Genomic DNA, 14,639 nt, shown 5'->3' on the forward strand with positions numbered 1-14,639 from the left:
CATGTTTCTTTTACTTATCACCAATACATCCCAGCATTGTGTGAAAACAAGACCTTGGCAGCAAAGAGCTTATCTGTCTGTTTATCTGATTTCAATAAACTGATTTCTTTCGAAAACACAATATTGTAATGGGACAAGTTTTTGAAAACCTGGTTAAAAACTCGAATATTCTCCAAATAGCTTACCAGCCAAAAACCAGGTTTCATAAAAGAATGTGTACTTTTACAATCATTGCTAAATCAATCTTTTGTGACTGATGAATAGACAGACAGAGGGACAAATAAGATGGGAAAATGAACAAAGTAAAGTGATAGGCTTACTCTACATAATGCTTTTTATCTATGTCCTAGGCTGCATGAAAAAGACATTTCTTTTCCTTTTTAAAGTTATGGCAGCATTCATCATTATTTGTGACTGAAGGATGGACAGACAGATATATGATAGAACAAACAAATGGAGAAAATAAATTCATAACCAGGTTTGCATGTTCTCTACATTAGGAGGAGGCAGATCATAAGTTCCATACACTGAAAATCCGGTAGGGAACCAATAAATCTTGAGAAGGCTTAATTATACAATAGGTATTAGGACTACTTTACCTGCTTTGGTTTTAGCTGTGTAGTGTTATCGCCATGTCCGAGACGTCCATATTCACCTAGTCCCCATGTATACAGGTCACCATTAGAGGTAATAGCTGCACTATGGGAACTTCCGCACGAGATGTCACGTACACGTTTAGATTTCAAAGCATCTATAAGTCTCGGCTTGTCACAATTCCTGAAACAATTTCATCTCAGTTATTTCATGTTATGGAAGTCACTGCTGTCCCTGTTACTTCCAACAAGAGGACCATGATGGTCCTGAATCGCTCACCTGTCCCCACATGACCCAGTTTTGAGTATGATGTCGTTTTTTCTATTATTTGACATAGTGACCTAGTTTTTGAGCTCATGTGACCCAGTCTTGAACTTGACCTAGATATCATCAAGATAAAAATTCTGACCAATTTTCATGAAGTTCCATTGAAGAATATGGCCTCTAGAGGGGTCTCAAGGTTTTTCTATTATTTGACCCAATGACCTAGTTTTTGAAGGCACGTGACCCAGTTCTGAACTTGACCTAGATATCATCAAGGTGAACATTCTGACCAATTTTCATGAAGGTCTCATGAAAAATATGGCCTCTATAAAGGTCACACGGTTTTTCTATTTTTAGACCTAATGACCTAGTTTTTGAACGCGCGTGACCCAGTTTCAAATTTGACCTAGATATCATCAAGGTGAACATTCTGACCAATTTTCATGAAGATCCATTGAACAATATGGCCTCTTAGGCTCTAGAGAGGTCACAAGGTTTTTCTATTTTTAGACCTACTGACCTAGTTTTTGACCGCACGTGACCCAGTTTCAAATTTGACCTAGATATCATCAAGATGAATATTCAGACAAACTTTCATAAAGATCCCATGAAAAATATGGCCTCTAGAGAGGTCACAAGGTTTTTCTATTATTTGAACTACTGACCTAGTTTTTGACCGCACGTGACCCAGTTTCGAACTTGACCTAAATATCATCAAGGTGAAAATTCTGACCAGTTTTCATGAAGATCCATTAAAAAATATGGCCTCTAGGGAGGTCACAAGGATTTTCTATTTTTAGACCTACTGACCTAGTTTTTGAAGGCAAGTGACCCAATTTCGAACCTGACCTAGATATCATCAAGATAAACATACTGACCAACTTTCATAAAGATCCCATGAAAAATGTGACATCTAGAGTGGTCACAAGCAAAAGTTTACGCACGCACGAACGGACGGACGCCGCGCGATCACAAAAGCTCACCTTGTCACTTTGCGACTGGTGAGCTAAAAATGAAATAATATTTTCTCTTAACATCATACACACATGCAACCATTTCAGTTACCTGCGGACGGTTAACCTAATCAGTGTTTCTAGATTCTGTACCAGTATTAACCTGTTCTCTGCAATTAACTGCAAAACTCTCCACTTAAGTTAGAGGCGGTGGACAAATTATTTCATATGCAATGTCTTTTATCAAAATGTCACAGAGAAGACAAACCTTACCAGAGATCAGACTCACAAATCCAGCATTCCATACTGGACTTAAGGACAGTTGCAGCAGTTTGGGGTAAAAAATTCCCAATAATAGAATTTGTTCAAACTTTGTGCATGAACACAGTGTCCTGTTAGAAACAGAATTATGAAAAATAATTGGTCACAATGCTTGTTCAGGAGTTATCTACCCTTGAATATGCAAATTTGAAGAAAAATCCAGTTTTAAGGGCAGATAACTCCTAAACAGGCACGGTGACCTATGACTGTTTTTGCATTTTTCTGTTTCTAACATGAAACAAAGTTTGAACAAATTGTATTATTGGGAAATACTTGCCCCATCTCTCATACAAGAAACTGCAGCAAGTGTCTTTAAATATGAATGAATGAGAGATATTTATGCAAACATTTTAATGAATGATACGATCAAAAGGTTGCATCATGCTAATTTGCTAGCGACTATCATAGCAATGATATATTTACATTCTGCTGAAATGTCCTAGTTTGCCATCATCACCCTCTCCCCAGGAGAACACCTTTCCATCCACAGTGAGAGCCAGGGCATGTCGGCCTCCTGGAATATTTCAAATTCAATCTAAATGAGATATGTTTTAACATCTACATTCATTGCCATTCATTTGAATGTATAACCTAGCTACATTAAATCAATTCTTAACTCATAAGAATAAAGTAGTACTAACTACAAAATATTAAAAGCAATACTTATTTAGTTTTTTTCTTTCAAACATACTTTATACTTTATCTACAAACAAATGAACAGTTAAATTCTTTTAGCCCAAATTTTATTTAAAGCAAGTTCACAAGAACTTGTGACTCTAAGATTATCAATCAAATGTTTCAGTACTAACACAGTATAACTGACCACAAGGACGTTTATCTCTACTACTGTTTTAGCCAAATATACATACCACAGTCTGGAGGTTTTTAAGTTGTCAGAATGACTTAAAGATTGAACAAGTTTTTCAGCTATTTTATAAAACTTTAGAATATTTGAAGAAAATTTACCAGAATGCACTGCAACTTTCTTGATGACATACTGACTGAGAGCAGTAAGTTGTCGAGGTACAGATACCGTTCCAGCACTCATCCCCAGTCCCAGACGGCCATTGGTAGCCTCACCACATGCATAAACTTTCCCTTCCTGTGTCACTGTATAGGATAAATTATGTATAACGATCAACATTAAAAAAGATACTCTACTACCTTTACTTCACACTGATGATAATATTGATTCTCTATGTTCAGATACCTTTTACACACCTCAAAAGCAATTTTCTACCGGACTACAGATACCAATTACACATACCATAAACCAAATTCTACCCTGTTTCTGATACTTATGCAAATCAAAGGCAATTACCGGTACGTACTCGTGAAGATACTAATTACACATACCAGTGCAATATTTACTTGTATAATGATACCATTTACTGGTACACACATCACAGACATGAGCCATGCTGCATCCGCGCAGTCTGGTCAGGCTCCATGCTGTTCACTTTCAAAGCCTATTGCAATTAGAGACTGAAACTGTTAGTGAACAGCATGGATCCTGACCAGACTGCGCAGATGCACAGGCTGGTCTGGATCCATGCTGGTCGCAAAGCCACTATGTTGGTTTTCTCATGGTGCGGCTCATATACTGTTTACCTAGATTAGGATACCAATTACACTTACCACAGAAGAGAGATTTGGATCCACCTACAATCTGTACACACTTCAGAGCTGATAATGTCTCATTCAACACTGGTAACTTAATCTAGAAGAAAACAAAAATATGTGTCCAAAAAACAATGTTTCAAGGGCAATAATTCCGAAGTGCCTGAGGCGTTTTGGCTAGTTATCAAACTTGACCGAGGACTTATTGGCAAACACATTTTGTTCAAGTTTGTGAAGACCGGATGGAAATTGTTCGACTTAAAGAGTGTGGACAAGATTTGTGACAGACAGACAGACGTACGCATGTACGGACATACAGACAGGAGTAAGTAAATATGTCTCCCACCACACAGTGGTGTGGGAGACATAATAACAGTCTTCTTTAAAGACACAAGTCTGGCATATCCTGGGCCCATATCCTTCAACCTCTGAAACTTAGACTCTGACTAAAATTTGCTCTGTATGGGTTCTATTTACATAGATTATAACAAAACTTTACATGAATGTACAATACACAGCTACAGACATTTCAGTGAAATTTTATCAGTCCAGATATGTTATAAACAAAGTTATGGCAAATTAAATACTTAACCCTTATAATGCTGGACACGATTGATTTTGCCTTTGCAACCAGTGTAGATTATTATTATTATTATACCAGATTTATATAGCGCCCTTTCAATGATCAATTTCCCGTTCAAAGGCGCTTTACATAGTTCAAATGCAATCACACAGGGCGCATAATTCATCCTCTACTAGTACAGACACAGGGCAATCTGACCAGAGGGACAGAGTGAGACAAAGCTCCCACAACAGAGAGATCAGAAATCAGATACAGGCTTGTCCAGCTAACTTAGCCTAGCTCGTTGCGAATAGACAGCCTGGTTCTTTAACGTGCCCAGTGTAAAGCACTGATACACGCAAGGATTGCCTGGGTTCCTGACCAGTACACTTCTAGTTGGGTGGGAAACACTGAAAAGTGTTTCTGAAAATTCCTGAGTAGCTGCCGGGGATCGATCCCCTGACCTCAGGATTCGAAGGCCAGTGTGCAAACCACTGAGCTATCCCTCCACCACTATACCAAGATACCAAGATTATGATCAGCCTGCACATCCGTGCAGTCTGATCATGATCTACACTGTTCGCCATTCAGTCAGTGCTTTTTGGTAACCATCCCTTTTAACAGTTAATGGTACTTTCCAAATGAAGATGGACAAGTTCATTATAGAAATTTAGCAGGGTAATGGTTAAGTATAAGTGTTAGACTTTAAACATTGATGAATATAATAGTTTAAATGGAATCAACTTGAGCACCTGACAATATGAGCCGTGCCATGAGAAAATCAACATAGTGGCTTTGCGACCAGCATGGATCCAGACCAGCCTGCGCATCCACGCAGTCTGGTCAGGATCAATGCTGTTCGCTAACGGTTTCTCTAATTGCAATAGGGTTTGAAAGCGGACAGCATGGATCCTGACCAGACTACGCGGATGCGCAGGCTGGTCTGGATCCATGCTGGTTGCAAAACCATTATGCTGGTTTTCTCATGGCGCGGCTCATATCTAACTCCACCTGAAAATACTACTTCACTTAATGATATTGATCTTCATGAATATACACTCTACCTTTGAGCCTTTAGGTCCTCCAAGCTGGTCTTTATCATTGAGACCCCAGGTAAACACGTGGGTCTGAATCTCTTTTCCTGCTCCCTTCACCTTACGTTTCACTGATGGTATCAGCATCCGATTCACATCTTCTTCCTCATCCTCCCGGTCAGAGGCGAGGAACGAAAACCCGGCTGCCGAGTCATCGTCTGACCTGAATCGTCCAATCACAGATAGACCATGGATTTTACAGTCGATACCACTCTGTCGACATTGTTTAATGGCAATCTCTATAAATCTGTAATACTGGAAAGAAGAAGAAAGAAGAAAAGGAAATTATATTTGAAACCGGCTGAAACAGCATAATTTCAATGAATTTTAGTGGAGGTATTAACGCACAATTTTAGGCAACACCGAAATACACTGACCAGATCAACTTTTTTCTTCTGACATTCTCAACTGTTAGAGACTGATTAAGACAAAAGAAATAAGATTGAGGAAATGGTCAGAAAAACAATTTTAATTTGTGCCATCATGCGGAAAGAAATTGGTATCAACATCCTGTCACACATTAGATTAAGAGGAAGTCTTGATGCAGTGGATGTGGAAAAGTTGTTAGAAACTTATTCACAACAACAAGATGTTGCCGTTTCAAAGCCCGTTGGATAAATCATCAAGTAGGACAGAACCACCTAGGCACCTAAGGACAACAATAAGGTTTTTCTTGTATAACAGACATGAAACATAAGCTTTCTCTAAAATCAAAGTAATTACATTATACTAAATACTTACATCAGTGCAATCTTGAAGAAGGGTTATAAGAGAATCAGAGGAGCCGATGTTTACAGATCTGATCTCCTTCAAGGAGTGGACAGTGTCACCACCACTGATGACAATCATAGATGGCATGTAGCTTGAATCTGTTGGCTCTACTCTCATAAATAAACGGTTGACTAGAATATCTGGTAACATCTCAATACGAATCCAATGCTGCAGAAGGAAAAAGCAAATCTTTACTGTTCTGAATGTAACACACTGTGAAATCAATCAATTTTGCGGGCATTGAATTTCGTGAATTGAGCAAAAAACCCTATTTGCTGGGATATGAATTTGTAAATTTCATATTTTGAAGATGAATGGGAGTTAAATATTTTCGCTTTTATTTCATTTCATGGACTGGAATAACCACAACATCCACTAAGATTAGACTCCCGCAAATATCAGTGATTTTACAGTATCTCAGAAGTATTTTCTATAATTGTGACTGTGTAAGTTTGTTTTTTTATACAATTTCACAATTCTTTAAGATATTTCTGTAACTTTAATAGTGAATCAAGAAAAAAAAACCCCATTAAATTCAAACTCACAAAATTTTTATATAAAAACTCATGCCTGAACACTACATAATAACAAGTATATGACATGAACAACATAAGAACTCCTTATACCCAGGTGGCCACTATACTGCAAGTATTCAATGTTACCCACAAATAATCAAGCCTGGTTCTCCTATTATTATACTGTATACAAATGTACAAACTCACCTTGCCCTGGGAACCAGCACTTTGCCAGTATCCACTGTTGCCCTCAATCAGTCTGTGTGCCTGATTCTCCCGTGTAGATACAGTCAGGTTCTTTACACACATGTGCCAGTCTTCAATCAGGGAACCACTGGTAGGGTAGACTGGTCTCTTCTTTTGTTTGCCTGGTTTACCTGCTGGGACTGGTTCACTTCCTGAAAAACAATAAAAATATCAAAAACTAGTAGTCAAAGTCATTTAAAAACCAACCTTCAGCAAACTAGCTGGAGAGCAATCTGAATGTAATGAAAACATAATGCTATACTTAATCAATTGAACTGTCAAAATATGTTATGATAATACATACTAAAAACATACTTTTATTAATACAGGCCTTCTTTTCTTTCTTTAAGTGAAAACTGGTAATCATACAGAAATATCTTTCAATAAAAATCATTACACTAAAGAAAGACAGGTTAAAAAAGGTATCAAAACTGCCATCCTTGTAATGCATCTGTTAACAAGACTTGGTGTAAAATTAAAAATTTTGTCCAATGCACTAAATTTTTCATGCGCAAATATACATCTGTATACATTTCATTAATTACATTGAATCTGCATTTTAAAAATTATTAGTATTTTCCAAAAAACAAAGCATAAATTCAGCTTGGTGTATCTCTTACCAGGTTCCGCAATCCTACTGAACGGATGTCTGTGTTTCTTTGATTTGAAACAGTTCTCACAGAAATCAAAGTTGTCACAGATACGACACTTGTAGCGAACACCAATGATTGGGAACATGCTGCACTCATCACATCTGAAACACAACATGAAACGTCAAATCTTGAGAATAACCTCCTTTATCTTTTACATAACACTGGCTGAAAACTTCTTTGTTTTAAGATATTTTCAATCTCAGTTTTAAAGAACATGTTTACATTTAAATTAAGGATAAGTGACATTGGCTATCTATTAACCAGTTTGAACCTTGAATTTTCTCATGATTTAGGTGTATCAGAGAGTTAATTCCCCTTACCCGACTCCGGTGTGAGTGCTGGGTACCAGTTCCATCTCATCTATTACCCCTGTCCAGTGTGCCTGCTGTGGGAAATCTACTGTAATGTCTCGTCCATTTGATATAATGGCTGTCACTGTACCCACACTGCGATGAGTCACCGAGCCCCATTTGTAAGTGGGTGTCACTACACTGGGCTTTACCCGTACTTTGTCTCCAACTTTGATACTCGAGCCTGTAAGAAGAAAATATAATATAAAGAATTTTTAATAGCTACTTTGTGTTCTGTTTATTTTCTTAAAACAAGGATTGTTAATTTGGATGGTATTCAGATTTTTTTTTAAATTCAAATTATAACTAGGCTTATCCAAAAATATATTTTAGATATAGCAATTTAGAACTTTCCTATGGCTTTTAAAATGTCATTCCATTAACACTGAAATAACAACATGTATAATATTTGTGCCTATTTAAGTAATACTGCTCATAAATAAAATAGTGACTAACCTTTGTGGACTTAGTCTAATCCACAAATTATATCCTTACCAAAAAATAAAATACTCATTCAATTTATCATCACAAATTAAAAACAATGATTCATATCCCTACAAAATAGTGATTTTGACCAAAATAATAAAATAACATGCCACCGAAATTAAATGAAGTCACCTTTACTTGTTGTTGCCACATTACAGAAGGCATAAGAATACCTAAATCACTATTTACTGACTTTCTCTGACCAAAGGGCACACACATAAAGTTCAGATATTATTTATGGTATATAGCAATCTTTATGTACACTCAACTCAAAACTCTAGTCCAAGTCAAAATTATATGCCATTTCTACATTGGAAATAATCCTGACAATGTAACCATGGGGACCTACTTGTGTTAATGAATCCTTGCAGTTCAACATGTACATATCGTACCCAGTATGTTCCACCTTTTCTCTGCCAATCGGCTTGTATATTCAAATCCTGAAGGCCATCTCTGTCCAACTGTGTAATTAAATACAACAAAAATATAGACACAGAGAAAACACGTAAATATGTACAGTCAAACCTGTATTACACAGCCAGTCCAGAGTAACACAATTTGGCTGCATAAGGCAGGTGGCTGCTCAAGACAAGCAGAAATAAGAACAAAATGTCACTTTGAGAAGTTAGCTGACTGGCAGCTTAAAGCAAGCGGCTGTTTAATACAGGTGACTGCCAAGGCAGGTCAAACTGTAAGAAAAATATGTTAAAACTGATAATTTCTGTTCGGTTTTCATTCATTATACATTTGTGGTTTACTGGAATTTTACTGGAGTAAACTTCCTCACTTGCAATTGGTTTTGCTACTTTTCTATGCTAAAACCATATTACTAGTGAATGGATAATATCTTCTGTCAGAAAACCAGGAATCCAGAGTATTACAGTTATCATATGTAGTAGGATAATCTTTGTATACCTTTAGATTTTGTTTGTTTTAGTGGGTTTAAGTTTCAACTCAATGCAAGGAATACAACAATTGTTCTGCCTGTACTGGTGGAGGAAGCCCCAAAAAGCCATTTCAGGCATTATTTCTGGCACCTGGGTAGAACCATCAACCTTCAGTAAGCCAACTGGATGGTTTTCTCATATGAGCCGTGCCATGGGAAAACCAACATAGTGGCTTTGCAACCAGCATGGATCCAGACCAGCCTGCGCATCTGCGCAGTCTGGTCAGGATCCATGCTGTTCGCTAACGGTTTCTCTAATTGCAGTAGGCTTTAAAAGCGAACAGCATGGAGCCTGACCAGACTGCGCGGATGCGCAGGCTGGTCTGGATCCATGCTGGTCGCAAAGCCACTATGTTGGTTTTCTCATGGCACAGCTCATGTGATGAAACAAGCAGGTTTAATTCAATAATTGCAATTACCTGAAAGGTTTCAAGAGTGGAATGGTCTTTAGTACAATTTGCATACTCCTGTGTTAATACAGTAGCCCCATTTAGGTATGGCTTTACAGTCAAACCTGTCTTAAGCAGCCAACTATGGCTGCTTCAGAAGAATTGAAATAAGAACAAAAGTTCTATATGGGAAGCTAGCTGAATGGCTGTTTATGGCAACTTAGGGCTTGATTCAGGTGGCTGCTAAAGTAGGTTCAACTGTACTTACTTTGATAACTTTACCAATGTCTCCTTCATGCACCTCCTCGTACGACCTGCAACATTTGATAGACATCCCAACCTGTATATTGTCTCTGATGTACATGGCATATTCATCGTCTGTTGGAAAATCTGCCCGCTTCTTGAAGGCTTGGTTGGTATTTGTATTGTTACCTAACACCACTGACAGCAACAACTGGAAGAATCAATTATTACAGGGTTTTATTCAACAAAATAGTTTTTCTTGCAGAAGGGCAATTCCAAAACACCACTGATTTTCAACCCTATGCTTAAAATTTACTAAACCTGAGTATTCTTTATTCTTTTTCTGTTACTTTTAATTTCATTCCTGTTGTTTTAGAATACAGTGAAACACCGCTCGCTCGAGGTCGCAAGGGGATGAGCAAAATGCTCGAGTTATCCATGGTTTCGAGCGACCCAAACATTGACCAACATACGAAGAAAATCGAAGTTTGTTTTACCAGCTGTCATCATGACCATTTGCAGAGGAAACGGTGATGCGTTATAATAACACACTCGTGACATTTTCAAAAAAACGTATTACAAACGTTATTTATGAGAGATCGTAAATGGCACATGTGAAGAAACAGCTAAGACATTTTTTTATTTGAAATACTGTAATCGAATTTGCAATTTTCTTTTCCAAATTAAGATCTCATAATTATCGTCTCAATTTTATGAAAATGCTATCTTATTTCCTTTATTTGCATGCAAACAACTGCTGATTAAAATATTAAGATCTCATAATTATCTCCTCGATCCCGCAGAAAAAAAGTAATAATTAATAAACATTTTGATCAATAAAATTTTTCTTCCACCTTTCATCAATAATTAATCTCATTATCAGATCAAATATACTGACAAACAAACATTTAAGAGAGTCGGGGAATAGACCATGCAATTTTCACGATGTGAGAAAATTTTAAATTAACCGATACATTCTGACCGCCGATGGTGTGAAAAATTTTGACACCTCTGCTCGAGTTTGCCATAAGCAACAAAGAGTAAGTTAATACACAGGGACCAGGTGTCATGCTCGAGCGATTGAGTTATCGATGCTCGACCCAGCCATGGTAATTTCACATAGAAAATAGAAGGAAATCGGCTGGGACCACATGAATTGCTCGAGCGAGCCCGGGTGCTCGAGTCATCGATGCTCGAGCGAGCGGTGTTTCACTGTATATAAAGGCATTATCAATGTTCTGATTTCTATTAAGCAATTCTTCAAAATATATTGCCAGATGTTTAAAAAGGAAAAAACACCTACCTTGCTATTAGTATAAAGGAAATTTTAGTATAAACATTATATAACCAAATGCTCTATTTTAATTTTCAGACAATTTTTAATACAGGCTTTTGAAGGACAAAGACTCATAGTACATCACTGAAATTTTAACAACTTTTAATAACAAAGATTCACAGTTCATCACTGAAATTTTAAGTATTTAAAAGGACAAAGACCACAGTTAGTGAAACAGAAAAACCTCAAACTAAAACAAGCCTGTAAAAGAACTAACCTCTCCAGATGAATCCAGATCTTCAAATACATCTGATGTGGAGTCAGTATCAGAGTCATAATCTACCGATGACACGCTGTCGGAGTCTGAATCCTCAGCTGGTAAAGTCTCAACATGCTCAATCAACCAGTTCACCACCGACTCTGGACTTGGTATATCTGAGGCTGATGCCAGTGAACCACCTGTAACAAATTTTACTTGACAAAACTCTATTCCATTTATTGCAATTTAAACCATTGTTTACAGCTGAATACTTGCAACAAAACATTCTTTAAGTTTTTAATGTTGTAAATAATTTTTTCCTAATATTGGCTAAGAGTATGTTTGCATTTATTCTATCATGGTAAATGTGAGGTTGGCTAGCCATTAATCTATTACAACTTTCAGTTTGACTTGCTTTCAGTATTATAAACTGCTCCAAGGCAGAGCCCTGCTTATAAAACTGACAATTTATGAATGTCATTTTATATGGTGTAGTATTTTTAGCTAGTGTAAAATTAGCTTTTATTTTAAACAATTTTGATTTTTTTTACTGATGATTGTGTATACATCAGGGGAGAAAAACACAACATACACATATTTTGTTTCCTTCTTACCAAGAGATTTGATAGCATACTCCACTTGTTTCCTCTGAAATCCCATTTCCATGATACGTGTCACCTCAGGTAAAGGTGGCGGGACACTTGGCTTACTTTTCTTAATCTTTGGTTTTCCTAGGACAGTTGGCACATCAGGGTTTATGTTTACTGTAGGCACAGGAGCAGCAGGGGGCGGAGCCTGGTAAGGAGCCGCCTCACTGTCCGAGTCTGATTCATCAACTTCTTCTTCAAAACAGTCTCTAGATGCTGTCAGATACTGACAGACGGACAGACAAGCTGCCTCCAGTTCGTCTCTACCAAACAAAGCTTTCAGTGGGGAAGGCTGTGTCGCCGACATCAGAAACTGCTGCAGTATAGTATTCAGTGAATCTCCAGTGTCCGGTGAACAATCCTCATCGCTAGTGCTGGTATCTACCTCCGAGTGCTGGAGTTCCGGCAACGTGATCTGGGTGAGGATTTTACGCAGAATGCTCTGATTTTGAAGAAGTACTCGTCCTGCTCGTAACATACCAAGTTTGATCTGTTGCTTTCTCAGCTCACCCATGTCAACTCTTGTAACTGGAAAATACCGGTACACATAAAATAACTAGAAAGCCATACATGCAACGTTTATGAAACCTTTACTAGAAGTACAGCTTGTCAACTTTCAATGGATAGTTAGATACTGGAGATTCCTTTTTCTTTTGATGGGTTTAGAGTCACACCAACGCAATATCATGTCATATGGTGATTTTCCATAATGTCCACTTTTAACTATTATATTAAGTAACTTTTGGTCTTTCACATGTTTTCATTCTATAATTATTTCATAACCTTGATTTAAATTTAAATAAGGCTTTTATTTAACTTTCTCTTGGGTACCATATTTATTGGTATGCTATATACCAAGCCTGACAAGTCTTTCCATTGACAACAATATATCATTTGATAAGGATGAGACTAGTTTAGCTAGGCATGTCTTTTATTAAATGCTTGCTGGGTATATGTCTCTCTGTCTTAAAATCTTTCTATATTCATCTTTATATTTTATGCTGTTATATTTTCTGGTCCTTTGGAATCATGAAATAAATTCAGTTTTGATGTAATGGAATTTCTCTGTTGGTGTGTGGGGTGATGCACATTTTTCATTAGCTCTGACCAACACAGTCTACTTTCACTTTAATCAGTTGCTTTCTATACTCAAAACAGATCTTGTTATAAATCTAAATTTACTCATAAAACAGATGTACAAAGTGTGTTACCTTCAGATTCTACAGTGGTTGTACTTGTAGCCAGCGGTGCCTTGTCCGAGTCTCTACCTTCCTTCTCCACCCTGTAGATGTGGCAGGCCAGACACAACATGGTAGCTAACATGTTCACTATCTCCTCCGACAGTGACAACTTCTCCACATTGAACTCCAAACACTGTACCTAGAAAAAATTATTATTTTCTTTATGGTAAACACCTAATTTTTTTTTTTAGCATATCAGGAATCATTACATAACAAGAGGCTTTACTTTCCTGGCAACCTTATAAAATCATATAACTGCCTTAATTAAAGGCCCAAAATGCTTTTGTTTATAACGTGGTTGTAAAGAAACTTTATTTCGTGGGCAAAAATTTTCATCATTCTATAAAAAAGAGATCACAGAGTGATCTTGGCGCCCACCATTGAGCCATTTTTGAATGTTCCAAATTTCAAGACTAGTTCAAGGTCAAAATCAGGGTCAAATATCATTTCTGTACACAACACTGTGCATGTGATTCATATTTGAAAGCTGTAGCTTGAGAAATGTGGAAGTTGGTCACTAGATCAATTTCAAGGTCAAAGTTCATTTCAGTACACAGAACTATGCATGTGCTTCAAATTTGGAGGCTGTTTCTACAGAAATGTGAAAGTAGGTCACCGGGTCAAGATCAATGTCAACTGATGTCAAGTTTCATCTTGCCACTCAAAACTAAACATGTGGTCTAAATTTGAGCCTTGTAGAGGTTATGGACATGAAGAATCTAAAAGTTTTTCCCTATATAAGTCTATATGAACCGTCTGACCCCCGGGGCGGGCCATATTTGACCCTTGGGGGATAATCTGAACAAACTTGGTAGAGAACCACTAGATGATGCTACATTGCAAATATCAAAGCCCTAGGCTTTGTGGTTTAGACAAGAAGATTTTTAAAGTTTTTCCCTATACAAGTCTATGTAAACCATGTGACCCCAGGGCAGGGCCATATTTGACCCTGGGGAATAATTTGAACAATCTTAGTAGAGGACCACTAGATGATGTCACATACAAAATGTCTAAGCCCTAGGCCCTATGGTATTGGACAAGAGGTTTTCCCCTATATAAGTCTATATAAACCATGTGACCTGACCCGGGGTGGAGCCATATTTGACACCAAGGAAATAATTTGAACAATCTTGGTAGAGGACCCCTAGATGATGCTACATACCAAATATCAAAGCCCTAGGCCCTCTGGTTTTGGACAAGAAGATTTTC

At 37.4% G+C, this 14,639-nt stretch overlaps 1 protein-coding gene across 1 annotated transcript in view; it reads right to left on the reverse strand.

Moving 5' to 3' along the window:
- LOC123558580 (E3 ubiquitin-protein ligase HERC2-like) overlaps positions 1-14,639 on the reverse strand; it is a 197,919-nt gene that overhangs the window by 42,243 nt on the left and 141,037 nt on the right. The window contains exons 38-51 of the mRNA XM_053544141.1: positions 13,401-13,569; positions 12,157-12,717; positions 11,561-11,742; positions 10,033-10,218; positions 8,779-8,890; positions 7,914-8,127; positions 7,561-7,694; positions 6,902-7,092; positions 6,150-6,347; positions 5,379-5,663; positions 3,771-3,852; positions 3,099-3,242; positions 2,556-2,646; positions 600-777 (exon numbers count right to left, since the gene is read on the reverse strand). Of these exons, the coding sequence (XP_053400116.1) occupies positions 600-777; positions 2,556-2,646; positions 3,099-3,242; positions 3,771-3,852; positions 5,379-5,663; positions 6,150-6,347; positions 6,902-7,092; positions 7,561-7,694; positions 7,914-8,127; positions 8,779-8,890; positions 10,033-10,218; positions 11,561-11,742; positions 12,157-12,717; positions 13,401-13,569 (2,727 nt within the window). The remainder of the gene's footprint in view (positions 1-599; positions 778-2,555; positions 2,647-3,098; positions 3,243-3,770; positions 3,853-5,378; positions 5,664-6,149; positions 6,348-6,901; positions 7,093-7,560; positions 7,695-7,913; positions 8,128-8,778; positions 8,891-10,032; positions 10,219-11,560; positions 11,743-12,156; positions 12,718-13,400; positions 13,570-14,639) is intronic.

The sequence above is a fragment of the Mercenaria mercenaria genome, chromosome 5, assembly GCF_021730395.1.
Source record: "Mercenaria mercenaria strain notata chromosome 5, MADL_Memer_1, whole genome shotgun sequence".
NCBI lineage: Eukaryota > Metazoa > Mollusca > Bivalvia > Venerida > Veneridae > Mercenaria > Mercenaria mercenaria.